At 50.5% G+C, this 15,848-nt stretch overlaps 2 protein-coding genes and 2 long non-coding RNA genes across 23 annotated transcripts; 3 read left to right on the top strand and 1 right to left on the bottom strand.

Moving 5' to 3' along the window:
* Window positions 1-1,958: 1,958 nt before the first annotated feature.
* LOC120671912 lies at window positions 1,959-3,311 on the top strand. 2 transcript variants are annotated; one of them, XR_005673904.1, is made up of 3 exons: window positions 1,959-2,198; window positions 2,337-2,433; window positions 2,815-3,311. It is a non-coding gene; the product is annotated as an uncharacterized LOC120671912 (long non-coding RNA). The 2 variants fall into 2 exon arrangements; XR_005673905.1 differs by having other exon boundaries at window positions 2,870-3,311.
* Window positions 3,312-3,647: 336 nt separating this feature from the next.
* Window positions 3,648-4,676, top strand: LOC120671913. Its single transcript, XR_005673906.1, has 2 exons — window positions 3,648-4,112; window positions 4,298-4,676. It is a non-coding gene; the product is annotated as an uncharacterized LOC120671913 (long non-coding RNA).
* A 2,325-nt stretch (window positions 4,677-7,001) lies between these two features.
* LOC120675160 (basic proline-rich protein-like) lies at window positions 7,002-12,268 on the bottom strand. Of its 19 annotated transcripts, none has more exons than XM_039956252.1 (6): window positions 11,902-12,268; window positions 11,716-11,768; window positions 11,571-11,619; window positions 11,388-11,470; window positions 10,338-10,460; window positions 7,002-9,093 (listed from the first exon to the last, which is right to left on the bottom strand). In XM_039956252.1, the coding sequence occupies exons 5-6, from the start codon at window positions 10,369-10,371 to the stop codon at window positions 7,316-7,318; spliced, it is 1,812 nt and encodes a 603-aa protein (XP_039812186.1). In that variant the 5' UTR covers window positions 10,372-10,460; window positions 11,388-11,470; window positions 11,571-11,619; window positions 11,716-11,768; window positions 11,902-12,268; the 3' UTR covers window positions 7,002-7,315. The 19 variants fall into 19 exon arrangements, 15 of the variants coding, with proteins under 15 accessions (XP_039812186.1, XP_039812185.1, XP_039812190.1 ...); XM_039956251.1 differs by having other exon boundaries at window positions 11,716-11,795; window positions 11,902-12,251; XM_039956256.1 differs by lacking the exon at window positions 11,388-11,470 and having other exon boundaries at window positions 10,338-10,440.
* Window positions 12,269-13,592: 1,324 nt separating this feature from the next.
* On the top strand, window positions 13,593-15,847 carry LOC120675675 (pentatricopeptide repeat-containing protein At2g15690, mitochondrial-like; the record flags this gene model as incomplete). Its single annotated transcript, XM_039956874.1, has 1 exon — window positions 13,593-15,847. A coding segment is annotated over one exon (1,773 nt), but the record flags the coding sequence as incomplete, so codon positions are not given.
* Window position 15,848: the final 1 nt, after the last annotated feature.

Raw genomic sequence — 15,848 nt, forward strand, 5'->3', positions numbered from 1 at the left:
CTGCTAGTAGCGGACTGCGTCGACTGGCGTTGCTTGTCAACGGTCAGTGCGGTGTGGGACTGCGTCAGATGGCGGCGCTTGCGGCACCGGCGTCATGGGACAACTAGACTTGCAGCGGACTGCGGCAGGTTGCTCAGCCTGGCTGTGGCCACCTGGTGCGGTATAACGTCGGAAGACGGCGCAAGTGACTTCCTTGGCTTGCTGCTATGGCGGTGGGGGGTTAGATGCGAGGGTAAACCAACGAGGCGAAGTCGAAACTGCGGCGATGGCTTGGCTGTTTGATTGAGACCCGGGGGAGCGGGGCATCTTTGCTCACCACTCCGATGGCGACTTCTGAAACAGATTCTGGGCATAGAGTTATGTAGCGGGTGTGGCGTGGCCCCCGTGCGCAGACGTGAGAGGTAGAGTCCAACGGCGGAAGCGGCGAGGCCCCCGCGTGTTGTGTTATTGTGATGGCGACTACGTGGCAGTCTGCGAGTGGCCCGGATTCGGTGTTATTCACTCCGTCGGGTGGTGTGTTTTGTCGCAGCGGCATCGCGGCGAAGGATCCTGCATGGCAACGATGCTCTTGGTGCGATGTTGTCCACTTCTTCGTTTCTTTCTCGACCATGGTTGGAAATAGCCCGCTATAGCGAGAGCCTCCCTATAGCCTGCTAATAGCTTTTTAGGAGATCTACTACTACGCTATACAACATTTGTCAACTATATCTGCTAAAGGAGGTTTTATGAGATTTAGCCATGCTAAATGTCCGCTAAATAGGTTTTTGTGAGACTTAGCAGCGCTAAATGTCAATTGGGTACTGTTGGGTAGTTAAGAGACGTGTTAGACTCAAATTTTAGGTGTTAGACCTACGATACTTATAATTTGTATGAGATTATTTATTATTTTATCATTCCGCTAAATGATTTAACTTTCGCTATAGCCCACTATAGCTTCGCTATAGCTATTCTATAGCTTTTAGAGAAGATTACCGCTAAACTTCATAGCCTGCTATTTTCAACCTTGTTCTCGACGTAGGTTCACACCGAGGTTTTTCGACGATTACAAGAGAGTGGAGTGGATGGATGCTGCGATACTGCTTCCATTTCGTTGTCGTTTTGAGTGGAGTGGTCCATTTTGTTGTCGTTTTGAGTGGAGTGGTGTGGCCTCGTTTGAGTACAGTTCGAGTAGAGCTGTGTTGCCATGTTGATGCCCCAATCCAACTGGCTTGAGTTGTTTGGTTTGCGTCGACGTCCCAATCCGACCAGCTTGAGTTATGTTTTTTGACTTGTGCTCGGCGCGTGTTGATGGCCCAATCCAACTCGTCGGTGTTGTTTTTGCGTTTTCTTTTCTTTTCCTGGTAATGTCTTCCCAGGGACATAATCTTGTATTTTTCTGCTATATCAATAGAAACACACTATTTGTATAGATATGTGCAAATCTAGAATGGTTAATAAAACTAGAATTTGAAAGGTAAAACTTAAAATTAAGGACCTACTCTTTGTTGCTTTTCAGCAAAATAAACTCCAGAATCTTCATAAGCTTTGCATGTCTAGTTAAAATAGCTATGCTATACCCTTAGACGGGTCAGTCTTGCCGAGTATTAGTATACTCAGACTTGCTTTTGATAATATTTTCAGGAATGCTTTCCAATGACCAAGACTATAGCTCAACTTGGCCTAGTGGTTTACCTGTTGGCTGGACGATGGAATGGGAACCATCCACCAGCCATGGTTCAGATGAATGATGTCATGTTTGGGCTTATCATGACATCACCCCTACGATGTTTGTACATAGTCGTGTTTTACTTTCCGCTGCAGGACCTCTTCTTTGTAGTTTACTTCTATGAAATCTCTTCCTTTGAAATAAAACTGTAAAAGCTCAAGCTTCGGCTTGCTAGCTTCGAAACTTTGATGTAAATTATACTCCTTATCTATGTGATGTAAAATATCGTGGAATTGTTGTATCTCTGACTCGTCTTCGTACGGGATGTATACTTGTATTACGATCCGATATCGAGTGGCTATATCGGGATTCTACCCGAAGGACCATTGGTTATACTAGTTGAAGTCTTTGAAGCACTATAACTGGTGTATTTCAAAGTGGTTCTGCCACACTGAGCAAGTTCCACAGCTCCTCACCCTGTCAATTCGTCGGAAGGAGCAGCTTAGAAATTGTCGCTCAAGAGTCCACCTTGCTGCAGCAGACCACCAGCAAGGTATCAATCCTATTCACTGCATTTAGCACTAGCTAAGCAACTCTGTTTTCTTAGCAAATCATTCCACCATAGATGCTGATGAAGGAAATGCTGAATAAATGTTGGTTTCATCTAGATCTAAGCTGTTCCCACTGACAGGCTGCAAATGATGCTGGCCTGGTCCCTATGGCTGCATATGCATCTCCTACATTAAATGCTCCAACCGGAACTACTTGGTCAAATCATCATCTGACAGGTAATTCTGCTTCCAACCCTCCTAAGACAACTAAAGATTTCCATTATTAGTCACCCTTAGACGATTCTAACATAATGCTTCCCAAAAATAGGAGTTAGTACATGTTTTTCTTCCCCCATGAACCCTGCATGCAAATCAAATTATTATTTCTGTCTGTTCCTAATTATTTGCTCCCCACTGGATTCTAGCTGGCAATAAAAAAGTCTTACATACATATTTCAAGTATCAAAGACCAGTATTGCCTCTGATTTTGCTCCATGGGCCATAGTTAGATACAGTCTCATTAATTCACCCTGTTTAAATGAACAAACGCCAGCAATTTGTCTGCTGATATTTTCTGATTATCCTTCTGTTGTACCACTTTTCTACTGAACAAATCAGCTAGCCAGACCAGGATGTCTAATGCACTCAGTTACTTACATGGATTCTGCTTCAGGTGCATCTTCACGGCACCTTGTTACCAGGTTAGTGAAACAACATTCGGTGATCGGAGCAGGTGAAATCAGTCGAAATCGGTGCTGAAGCAATTTTTGCAAATCCCTTCTGAACCAGCAGTAGATGCAGAATTATCACTTGACCTACCTACTGAAACCAGCATCCAGCTAGACTCCTCTAAACTTAACATCCCTGTAGTGGATGCCCTATTATCCTTGGCTCTCCAAATTGCACTTGGGAATATAAAGATGGATCCATAACCATAAACATTCCTTCAGTTGCTGCCTTTCTATCTCTAGGACGCCAGATCATGAGTGATAGCATCCCAATCGACAAACTAGACCTTTTCAGAGCTTTCATCATCGACTCTTTGGCAGCTATCGGAATGGTTAAAACCAACTGCCCTTCGCTCCTCTCCCCGCACTCCACGGTAAAAAGGACGACGCATGTTGCTCTTCTCCCCGCACTCCACGGTAAAAAGGACGACGCATGTTGCTCTTCGCGAGCTTCGGCTCTTTTGCGAAAAAACCCTCCAATTTTATTAAAATAACAACAAAACCCAACTCGTCTGACGGTACAGTACTCAGGTTCTTTTATTTTTCATGTAGACCCCAAATAAATGTCTATTTCGATGCGAAGAAGAGAAAAATGACCATGTTCGCTTGTCTTGTCCCGGCTTGATTCGGCTTGTTTTCTCTCACAAAATACTATTAAATCAGCCGAAATCAGCCGGCTTTCAGATCAGCCAAACACCCCCTGATAGATTTAAAAAATCCCCCTGCGAGCCATTTTTCATTTAGCCCCTCCCGCACCCCCGAACCCTAACCCCATCCTCTCCTCCTGTCTCCCCGCTCCTGCCCGCCGCCGCCTCCCTTCCTCTCCTCACCAGCTCCCCGCCGCCGCACTTTTCCTCCTCCGCCGCGAGCTGCGGCCCCCCCTCCGCGCTCGGCACCCCCTCCTCCGCCGCGCGCTCGGCAGCCCCTCCTCTGCCGCGCTGCGGAGGCCAGGTGCATGGCCGGGCGGCGCATGAGCAAGCGTGGCCGCGGGGCTGCCGGCATGCGAGCAGTCATGACGGCGTCACGGGCGGGCGGAGGTAGCGGAGTAGTGGGAGGCGGTCCGCCCCCTCGTCTCCCGTGGTGCCCCCCTCGTCTCCCGTGGTGCTCGAGGAGCAGACGGTGGAAGAGGAGTAGGAGGAGGCCGGCTTCGTGAACGCGTTCAGCGACAAGCATCTGTGCCTGTGCGAGGTAGCGCCCTGCATCCTTATCGCCCGAGCATTGTTCTAGTTGCTTGGAAAAGAGCAATGCACTTTATCTTCGTCTGCTGGGGCCTAAAGCTACCACTCATTCCAGAATGCATTCGAACTCCTCACATTTGCATCAACGGTGCCTAATCATTTATCTACCCAACTTCTTAAACGTGTCGCGTGCAGATATGGTGACACCAGCAGTATCCTATCAACAAAGACCCTCCGCACCTGCTGCCGTTTTGCTGATTCGTCCATGTAGCCGCGTCTGCCACTCCACTTTATCGGCGTCACCCTATGATGCTTATCCACGGACTTCCGTTCGTACTGATTATGTACATGTAACGACGCCTTTTGCTCACCAGTGGAGAGCTTTGTTTAACTATAGATTCTGCATCTTCCTCCAAATATAAAACTACGCGGGACAGATCTAGATGCTTGTATTGTAAACTATGGTGCCCGCCTAGCTTGTATTGCATCCTGTCCAGAACATTGTCGGTGCCCTGATGCCGACTCTGGCGCGCTTTGTTTCCCTTAGTGAACGGCTTCTACTCATCTGCTGTAACTACCTGTTGCACCGCATCCGTTGACATAAACACCAAAGAAAATACCTCCTAATCCACCTCTACATCAAAAAACTATACAATCTCCTATGTTCGCGCGCGTCCAGCACTAGTACTCACAATGTTTCTGTGCGTTGCCCGCCTGCGGGTGCTGTCCAGCGGACGCTTCCATGCGTGTGGATGGCGGCTGCGAGACCAGCGGGTTTCCTGGCCCTGCCGGTGAGGGTGTTGCAATTCTGGCAACTTGGCATGGCGGCCCGGGAGTAGGGCGGTCGGTGCCGGTGGTCAAGGCGAAAGAGTGCGAGGTTGTACAGGACTTTGTGCGTGTCTGGAGAGACAAGGGAGGTATCTCTCTTAGGGCAACTACAATGTATGGAAAAAACGGTAATAGGCAATAAATGCTGGTGGGCCAGCCAGTCATAAACATTGTCGGCTGAGGCAATAGCTAATACCGGATAATAGTGCTATGGCCGGTAGTAGAAAAGTAAAATACAATATATGTACAGTATAGACAATAAAATATTCTAGATTCCAACGGCCGCCTGCCCCCGCCTCTCATCCTTGCCGTTGCTGGCCCCACCTCCTATCCGTTGCCCACCAGGCATGTAGCCGTTGCTCCTCCTTGCTTCAACTCCTACAAAAACAAACCCATGGCAAATGAATCAAAGCACAACTCCATATTTTCAAGTCACAGACAAACAAAATGGATCCTTCGCAAAGAGATTTCATGGGTGTGTTTAACCCATCCTCTCAAAACCAACACCCAGGCAGTTCGAGCCAAATCTCCCCTCCTTCCCCATTTCCCGCAGCATTCCCACAATCTCATTTTCCTCAATATGTAGCCCCCAATTTTAAGAATTTCCACCCTTTTGGTCCAGCAGGGAGTTCTCAACCCTATGGACATTCTCCTCCGAGTTATCAGCAAGGGAATTGGCCACATGCAACACCAATCAGATTTCAAGGTTTTGGATCTCAAGAAAGTTTTATGCACTCACCAAATCAAGTGTTCGGAGCTGCACGCAACACTTCTTCCCATGGATCAGAATCAACTTCTCCATGGCCTGCAACACAGCAAGGCAAGCAACCAGTGAACCTCAATTACTCAAGTAGTAGCTGTTAGAATACTGCCAAATCAACTAGCTGTTGGAGTACTGTCAAAAGCAGCAACTAGCCGTTGGAATCCAACATCTACAAATAGGGGAAACGAGTCATCAGAACAACACACACTCATTCTTCATCCCAACATCCCATTCCACCAGGAAAAAATGTCTTCCGACATAGAAGATCAATCCATTCATTCAGATGATTCTATAGCTGATAGTGAGAAGCTAGAAGAGATGATGTGGGAAGGAATCAATGACCCAATGCAAGCTGAGATAGATGTTGAGATTGAAGCTGAACTTGAAGCACAACTTGTAGCGCAGCAGCAGGGAGGTACAAGCCGGCGTGGGGGCTACAATCGGAGGTATATCAGAAGAGATCATGAAGGTGACCACCAAAGGCTATTTGATAAGTATTTTTCAGACAATCCTTTGTACACCGATGATCAATTCCGTAGGAGATTTCGCATGCGAAGTCACCTGTTTTTACGCATTGTTGAAGCTCTTGGTAATTGGTCCCCATACTTTCGTCTTAGACGAGATGCATTTGGCAAGGTGGGTCTATCACCATTGCAGAAATGCACGGCTGCCATTAGAATGTTAGCGTATGGTATACCTGCTGATCTTATGGATGAAACTTTTGGTGTTGCGGAAAGCGCAGCAATGGAAAGCATGATTAACTTTGTTCAAGGTGTTAGATATATATTTGGTCAGCAATATCGTCGTAGGCCTAATGAGCAGGATATTCAGCGTTTACTTCAATTTGGAGAGGCACATGGATTCCCTGGAATGTTAGGTAGTCTAGATTGCATGCATTGGGAGTGGCAAAATTGCCCGATTGCTTGGAAGGGGCAATATGTACGTGGTTGTTATGGAGTACCAACTATCATGCTAGAAGCTGTTGCCTCTAAGGACTTATGGATTTGGCATGCCTTTTTCGGTGCTGCTGGTTCAAACAATGATATTAATGTGTTGGACCCGTCACCATTGTTCACAGATGTTCTACAAGGGAGAGCACCACCTGTTCAGTTTACAGTTAATGGGAAAGTATATAACATGGGGTACTATCTAGCAGATGGAATTTATCCAGAATGGGCAACATTTGTGAAAACAATCAGTAGACCTCAAAGTGCTAAGCATAAGTTATACGCCAATTATCAAGAATCAGTTTGGTAATTCGAGAAGCAATGGAGCAATCTGTGGGGTCATGTCTCTGGCGCGCTTCGCTTCACAAAGCATCTCCTCTCCTCTGCATTGTGGGCATATACAAACACGAACTGACAATCACTCGATCAGTGTCCAACCTGATGCCTGATTTTATTTTCTAGACAGAATTGTCACTGGCTCGATCCCTAATTCCATTCGATTTACCAAAAAATAATAATTCAAGAACCCCAAATGTTCTCCAGCAAAAAAAAATAACTAAAATCCAAAATACACGAATTCGTTCCTCTAGCTCTGAACTGAAACGACCATACGCGAAGCAACCAATCAGATGCATATGCACCCCTAGTGATGTGATTCCGATGGAAGCGGAGAAATCATTGCCGGCACCGCGCCCTGCGCAGCGCGCCCTCCGGCGGCGGGTCGAGCCAGAGCGCGCAGCTCGGCTTCACCATGTACCTGAACGGGAGCCATCGCCCGAAGTTGAGCTGGACGTAGAACCTGCCCTCGAGCTGCATCTGCACGAGGCCGCCGCTGGACGTGACGTTCTTCCACACGTCGGCGTCCTCCGGCCGCATCACCACCTCGCTCACCACCAGGTGCACGGTCCGGAGCGCGGAGTCGCCGGGCCTCTCGTACAGTGGCGGCCACACCGCCTGCGTCCCGATCAGGTGGCCCTGGAAGTAGAGGTCGAACTGCATGTAGTGCAGCGCCACGTCGATCTTGGTGTTGGGGTTGTAGATGGCGGCGAGCACGTAGAGGTCGGAGTTGAGCGCCTGGCCGAGGTGGGGCGGTGGGAGCTCGTCGATGTACCCGGCGTTCAGGGTCGCCGTGCTCACGTGGAGCCGCGGCGGCTTCGGGTGGTAGAGGAGGTAGATCACCAGGATGGCGAGGCCGATGCAGACCACCACAAGCCAGAAGAGGATGCAGCACAGGGTGAAGAGGAACGCCAGCGGCTTCTTCGAATTCTCCTTCTTCCTCCTCCTCTCCGTGGGGAGCATCGGTGACGGCTGCCCATGCCACTTCTTATCGTACGGCGGTGGCTGATACGGTGGCGTCGGGTGTTGGGGACGCGCGTCATGCGCGTGCGGCGGTGGCAGGCGAGAGTCCGCCGCCGCCGCCGGCACCTCCGTGCCGTATCCCGTGTCGAGAGTGCTGACGCGCTCGATGGTCTTCGCGGTGGGGAGCCCGAACCTCCCGAACCAGCGTGGCCCTCCCGGTGCGGTGGGGCTGCCCCCGCGTGGCGGCGCTGCTTCGTCTCCCGGTCCAGGTGTGTGCTGATGTGGACGAGGAGGGCGCGCATCCGACGAGTCCGCCGGCCGGTCAGAAGCCCAAGTAGTCGTGCCGATCCTGAAAGGTTTCGGCCGACGCGGCGGTGCGGCTCCACCAGGTGGCGGTGGCGCAGCCCCTCCTGGTGTGGGTGTGGCGAGGCTACCTGGCGGGGCAGCTTCTTCGTCTCCAGGTGCGTGGTTAGGTGGACGACGATGCTGGCGCGCGTCCGACGGGTCCGGCAGGTCCGCAGCCCAAGTCGTCTTGGCCATTCCGAAACGCTTCCGGCGCGGCGGCGCAGCTCCAGCAGTTGGCGGCGCAGCTCCTCCCGGAATAGCGAGATCGCTCCCCGTCCCGGGTGGCAGCGCGCCTCCAGGTGGCGGCGCCGCCTGCTGCCGTTCTTCGGGGACGCCTCCCCACGGGTACGGTCCATGTCCATAGGCCGGCGGCGGCTGCTCTCGCCGCCTCTGCGCCGGCGGCACATAGGACGGCCTGGGGCGTCCGGCCGCCGGCTGAGAGGCAGCCCCGTTGCGTCCCTCGCGCGAGTACTGCGCCACCTGCTGCGGCTGGCCTCCATCCGGCGGCGGCACCAGGAGGGTCACGCGGCGCCCGCCGCCGCCGTGGGCCGCCATGGCCGCACTGGTCCCTGCGCCGTCGCGCAGCGACGACCCTGCCGCAGCCTGCCCCTCGCCCTGCACGCTCGCCTTGCGGGTGCGGCCGGTGCCCGGCGGAGACGGCGCCGCATCGGCGCCGCGAGCTCGGTTCGGCGCCAGCGGCACGCCGCCGCCGCCTCCCTCCGGCGACATCGGCTGCTTGCTCATGTCTCGGCAAAGGGCAAGGACCAAGGAAAACCAACCGATCAAGTAACGCAGCTGGTGGTATGTGACTGGAGCGAAGCAAGGAAGTGGAGATTGGTGAGTGGCGTTGGTCTAGCTAGCACTTGACACTTAGAAGAAGAAGGGGAGGGGGGGGGGGGGGGGGGGGGGGTCAGGGGTAGGGGTGGTAATGGGCCATGGCCCTAATGGTCTCTTCACAGCCCAATAAAGCCCTTAAATTTTTTAGTTCAAAAATACATATGTTTAGAGCCCGGCTCTTTTAGGGCCCGATCCTTAGATTTTCTAGTTCAAAATGTTGGGCCCTTTACCACCCCTAGTCAGGGGGCAAGAAAGGAATCATTTGATTTGTAACCGGGGCAAGCAACTTAGCCATGCCTCTGCTTCTCAGTTGAACAGTTATACAAAGTAGTATCACCAGTAGGCAGGAATTTCCGTTGGCTTGGCAGGAGGGCTTCCTTGCCACCGCGGAAAACCTTGCTCCATCAGAGCACTCTACTTGCAACCAAAAATGGCTGCAAACATCTTCCTCCAAAAGCGCTTTCTGCCTGACGGTCACGGAATCTCCATGATCCATGGAAATATTGTTGCTTTTATGATGTTCTGATGCCGTTTCTTCACAATCATGCTTGCTAGCTAAGTCTGTGTTCTTTGGGGTTTTTTTTTAGAACTAGGTCCGTGCCCGTGCGTTGCTACGGGAAGAAAAAAAATTCAAAGCAATACACAGAACATGAGCGATATGGTGGTGATATAACAGACAAAATGAGCTCAAACACGAAGCACCTAAGTGCATATCTGCTTTTTTGAACACGCCATATATGTTAGTCACATGATCCATGTTTACCACAAGTCCTTAATTTTATCTACTCAAGGAAAACCCTAAAAGAAATCCTAGTTAAATTTATTTCTTAATATATCTGGCCCCACAAAATTTGATCCTCTGTTATTTGCTTGCTGAAAAAATGGCAACAATCGATTAATGCTGCCCAAAAAATTACGAATGGAATTTCTTAACTTCTTAATCATTCAACATGACAAGAAACACTGTACAGCTCCGCTAGTCCTCCTGGGGCACTATACTAAAACCTGAAAGACGTGGGAAGGTATCAAACTACAAATAATCAGACTGTATAACCATTATAGAGCTTTCACCAATTATTAGAATCTAATCAGGTGTCACATTAGAATCAAGCCATCATGCATCAATTACCAGGAATCCAGGATCACATCATAATCAAGGCATCATCCCTCAAATTGTAGAAAGCGCAACAGATATTTAATCAGGCAATGAAGTTACCTGGAAGCTTTGCATCATCAATGTATTGAACCATCCAATTGAACCATACTGCATTTTGAACAATGGAATAAGTATGGGTTCAATCTTTCCGAATTCTGCCTCCCTGCTGAGGAACAATGGTCTCTGCTGAGGAACAATGGAATATATCATGTTTACGGTACTCCTACTTCCATCCCATAGTGTCCAATCATCTACAACCAAGAAGCTACTACAAGAAAATTCTAGTTACAAGGTTCAGGTGGTCAGAAAATTATTCAGCTCAGAAATCATCAACGCAATGCTTGTGACAAGGTAAGTAGAAAATAAATTGACCTAATTTATTTTGAATATGGCGGAATGATGTAAAATTGTTATATATATATATACATACATATATATATACATACATATATATACACATATATATACATACATATATATATATACATATATATATATATATACATATATATATATATATATACATATATATATATATATATATATATATATATATATATATATATATATATTGTAGTTGATGTACAGGTGAGTGGGCTCCTTACAGTAGCAAGTTCATGGTATTTTAACAAGAATAATAACATGCCAGATGCATGAAATAATTCTTCAGTTGACCTTGACGATATTTTATTAGACCTTGGAATTTCTATATAAAATGTAAAAGTGGCATACATGGAAGACCGACCCAATGCTTATGGCTGGCATTGTTATAATTAAATGCAGGCATTTTGGAGTGAGAAATATACATGATTCTATATCAAGGATCAGACCAAAGTAACCTGATATCTTGAAATGTTAACCAAACAAATTCCTTAATCTTAAAAGTGGTTTAGCCAACAGATAGCTACAACTTATAGAAAAAAAAACATAGACTCCAGTGGATGTAAGGTTGAGACTACATTAAAGTAAGTAATTCACAACTAAGGTAATGCAAATCCAATATCAATGAGTTGAGAATGAAGTCCACAGTTTCACAACTGTAGATGAAGCTGCAGTCTGCTAAGCTTAATTTGTTTTACGTTGTGTTATTTATGAAGCTAACTTGAATACCTGATCGGTGAAATTAGAAACTAAGGCATGTTGTGAATGATTCGACTACTGTAAAGAAGGTGAAGAGACATATCACATTGTATCTGAAAAGATCAACAAGGGACAAGAAAAAGCTCAGTTGAAACCTGATTATGCCAGCACAGATACAACTGATATCATTTTCCTTTAAAGAATCGGAATCACCTTGGTTTGATTTGATTCCATATGCATGTAGGACGCAGATATGTATTGACTGCAGGAAGGACAAGAGTGACGCAAGGTCTAAACATGCGACTGGTGTGATGCACAACGGAAAAAAAAAAGCAATATTAGGACTGCAAAGACTGACCACTCGTGAATTTGCCACTCTTCCCGTGAATGACACGGTGGGACCATCTGTGCCTATGAAATATAGGGCCAATGGCAAAACTGCAAATGACAATGTTTGCGGTGCTATTTTTGCAAATTTCTCGATGCAACGAGTACATGACTCTTATCAACAGCAGGGAAAAATGAGAGAAACAAAAAAAATCACCTGGTGACGGCACCCTTGATGGATCAGCGGCAGAAAAGGAGGGCATCAGCTTCGCGTCCCATCCCACGACGTCACCAAGGAGATCTTGGCTGCGGCGGCGTTGAAGATCTACACCGCGACCTCCTGCACACGCTGCTTCATGGTGCGAGCAGGGGGAAGGGGTGGACTCAGTGCGGCGGACACGGAATCGGACGGCTGCGCGGGGACGGGCCTAGAGGGCGCGCGCCCAGAAGTCCGGCGTCGAGGAATCCAGCCGCACGCGCAGGGGACCAGAGTTGGGGAGGCGCCGTCTGACACAGCGGGAGCGGAGGGCGGGGGCGAGACGAGTGCGACGACTCGGGCGGGTTACGCGGAGCGCGTGGGCGACGGACGCACGGATTTGGGTTGTTTCCGATCGGACGGCCGAGCCTGTCGCATGGCAGAGCCACCACCGGGAGGGGGCTAGGGTCGCACCAATATTTTTTCTCCCAAATCGTTCTTTTTATTAGTATAAAAAAAGTAGAGAGTAGAGATAGGGATAGAGATAAAGAGTAGAGAGTAGAGAAGATAGAGAAAAGATAGAGAAGAAAAGAGATTGTTCTTTGGTTTTGGGATGTAAGATCATCTCTAAGAGTTTTCTATCTCTCTTCCCCATCTTTGAATTTTTAGAAAAAAAAATAAAAAAACATTTTCCAATAATTTTCCATCTAACTTCCCCATCTACTAACAATTGGCAAATTGAGGTGCTTTGTGCCTATATATATGCGCACCCTCCCGACCTCCCCATGTGAACTCCGCAGTCCGCACCGTCGCACGTCTTCTTCCCGCGAATGTCCGGCGTCCTCTCCCTGTCTCGAGATGTCTCGTCTCTGGCTCAGTCCAGCGATGTTGCTGCAGCAAGCATACCAGCGATGCTGCGGGGCAAAGAGGTCCCTGCAAACGAGGCACGCATGTCAGCAGGGGCGAGCAGCGGGCAAGGCGGCTGCTGCAGCAGCTGGGTGCTCGGGGTAGCTGGCACAAGGAGCACTGGAGCAGTGGTGCGGTCTGCAGGGAGCAGTGGCGGTCGGCGGGGCGGCAGGCGTGGGAAGAGGCGGCGGCACGGTCTCGCAGGTTGCGACGGCGGCGTGGCCGAGAGCGACGGCGGCGTGGCCTACGCATGTCGGCGGGGCGGCAGCCGCAGGCGCCAAGAACTAGCAGGCGCGCAACATGATACTTGACACCATGCCTACGTCACGCTCGCCGCCAAGGTCGAGGAGACGGGTATGTGCTTCCTCGCCGGCGACGCCGGCACCGGTAATAAGCGGTCGTGGTGAGCAGAGACACTGTGGGTCCATAATTTTTATTGATGCGGAGAAAAATGGGGAATTGTTGGAGATGAACATTTTTTTCTTTCCATAACTATTTGGAGAGTTGGTAAATAACAAGTTTGGAGAGAAAAATATAAAGAACTTTTGGAGATGCTCCGAAGGTTTTGTTTTCTGTACGCAACGCATTTAGGAACAAAGAAAAAGAGAAGCGTTAATTTGGAATTTTGGATTATCCTGCTGCCGGCATATGGGCCGTAAACAGCCCACATGCATAGCCCATGGAAGCCACACCCTACAGGCCTACGACTCAAGCCCACTAGACTAATGGCCCACGGTCCACATAGAGGCACCATTCCCCATCTTTACTCCCCAAATCCAATCTCCTCCAATCCCGCCGTCGCCTAAACCTGCGGCCGCTCGGCGCTCGCCACTCGCCATGGCCGCCACCTGCGCCCGCTCCGCTCCTTAGCCTTCTCCTCCGCGAGGTCCCGCTCCCTCTTCCACCTCCTCGCCCGCCCACTCTCCTCTTCCCAGGCATCCTACGCGTACCACCCTTCCCCTTCCCCCGCCGCCGCCGCCGCCGCCTCTCCCAACCATGTCCACCAGCCCCATCAGCAGCAGTGGACCCCGACGCAGAACCCCCCGCCCCCCGGACCCCCTCCACAGTGGCCCCCGCAGGGACATCCCACTCCGCCCCCTCCGGGGAACTACCAGCAGCAAGCTCCGCCACTGCCTCCGCCGCCCCGCGGCTATGGGCCTCCACCGCCGCAGCAGCATGTGCCGCCTCCGCCGCCCCGCGGCTACGGGCCTCCACACCCTCACCAGCATGTGCCGCCTCCGCCACCACGCGGCTACGGGCCTCCACCACCACACCATCAGGGGCCACCTCCACCTCCACCGCCCCGCGGATACGGACCTCCACCACCGCAGAAGCAGGCGCCGCCTCCGCCTCCGCCGTCACGCGGCTACGGGCCTCCACCACCGCAGGATCAGGCTCCGCCCCCGCCCCACGGCTACGGCCCTCCGCCCCCGCAGCAGCACTCTACTCCGCTGCCGCCTCCTCCTGAACCTGTGGCGGGGCCGGGGGAGCTGATGGGACTGTGCCGGGAGGGACGGGTGAAGGATGCCGTCGAGCTACTCGCCAAGGGGGCTCGCGCCGACCTGCCCGCGTTCTACGAGCTCGCAGCCGCCTGCTCCAACCCCAAGCTGCTCGAGGAGCTCAGGAAGGTGCACGACTTCTTCCTCCGCTCGCCCTTCCGCGGCGACCTCCGGGTCAACAACAAGCTGCTCGAGATGTACGCCAAGTGTGCAGCCATGCCCCATGCCCGGAGGACGTTCGACAATATGCCTGACCGCGACATGGACTCGTGGCACATCATGATTGATGGCTACTCGGTGAACGGACTTGGGGATGAGGCCCTGCGGCTGTTCGAGCTGATGAAGGAATACATGGCACCAACCAGCCAGAGCTACGTGTTTGTGCTCAATGCTTGTGCCAACTCGGAGGCCATTGAGGAGGCATTCCTTTACTTTGATGCCATGTCCAGGGACCATGGCATTGAGCCTGGTGTGGAACACTATGTTGGGATCATTGAGGTCCTGGGGAAGTCAGGGCATCTCAACGAGGCTATGGAGTATATCGAGAAGTTGCTGTTCCAGCCCAACGCCATGGTTTGGGAGTCAGTCTTGAACTTGGCACGTATGAATGGAGACATTGATCTTGAGGACAGAGCAGAGGAGTTTTTGGTGACGCTTGATCCATCCAAGGAAAATCCTAAGAAGCTACCAACCCCACCTTCAAAGAGGCGTCTGAGGATTAACATGCTTGATGGGAGGAACAAGCTGGCAGAGTACCGACTGCCACCCAAGATTGAAAAGAAGGTGGTCAATGAGCAGAGATATGTCCCAGATACAAGGTATGTGCTCCATGACATTGATCAGGAGGCCAAGGAGCAGGCATTGCTGTACCATAGTGAAAGGCTGGCGATTGCTTATGGTCTGATTAGCACCCCAGCAAGGACTCCACTTCGCATCATTAAGAACCTAAGGATCTGTGGGGACTGCCACAATGCCATCAAGATCATGTCAAGGATCGTTGGGAGAGAGCTTATTGTTAGGGACAATAAGAGGTTCCACCATTTCAAGGATGGAAAGTGCTCTTGTGGAGATTATTGGTGAAGATGGATGGCCATCCAAATTTGGTGTGACATTGAAAGTCTTCTTCTTGTCAGGATTGCTGCTATCCTAAATGAAGATGTTAGGCATAGAATTTCAGCTGGCTGGTTGAAATGGCGGCAAACTTCTGGCATCCTTTGTGACAAGAGGGTGCCACAAAAGCTAAAAGGCAAATTCTATAGGACAGCAATTCGTCCGGCGATGTTATACGGTGCTGAATGTTGGCCTACAAAAAGGCGACATGTGCAGCAACTGAGTGTAGCAGAGATGCGGATGTTGCGGTGGTTTTGCGGGCACACAAGGAGGGATAGAGTTCGGAACGAAGTTATTCGGGATAGGGTCGGGGTGGCACCAATTGAGGAGAAACTTACTCAGCATCGGCTGAGATGGTTTGGACATGTCCAACGAAGGCCTCCTGAGGCGCCGGTGCGTAATGGGGTTCTTGAGCGGGTCGATAATGTAAAGAGGGGTAGAGGTAGACCTAAA

Source organism: Panicum virgatum, chromosome 5N (genome assembly GCF_016808335.1).
Source record: "Panicum virgatum strain AP13 chromosome 5N, P.virgatum_v5, whole genome shotgun sequence".
NCBI lineage: Eukaryota > Viridiplantae > Streptophyta > Magnoliopsida > Poales > Poaceae > Panicum > Panicum virgatum.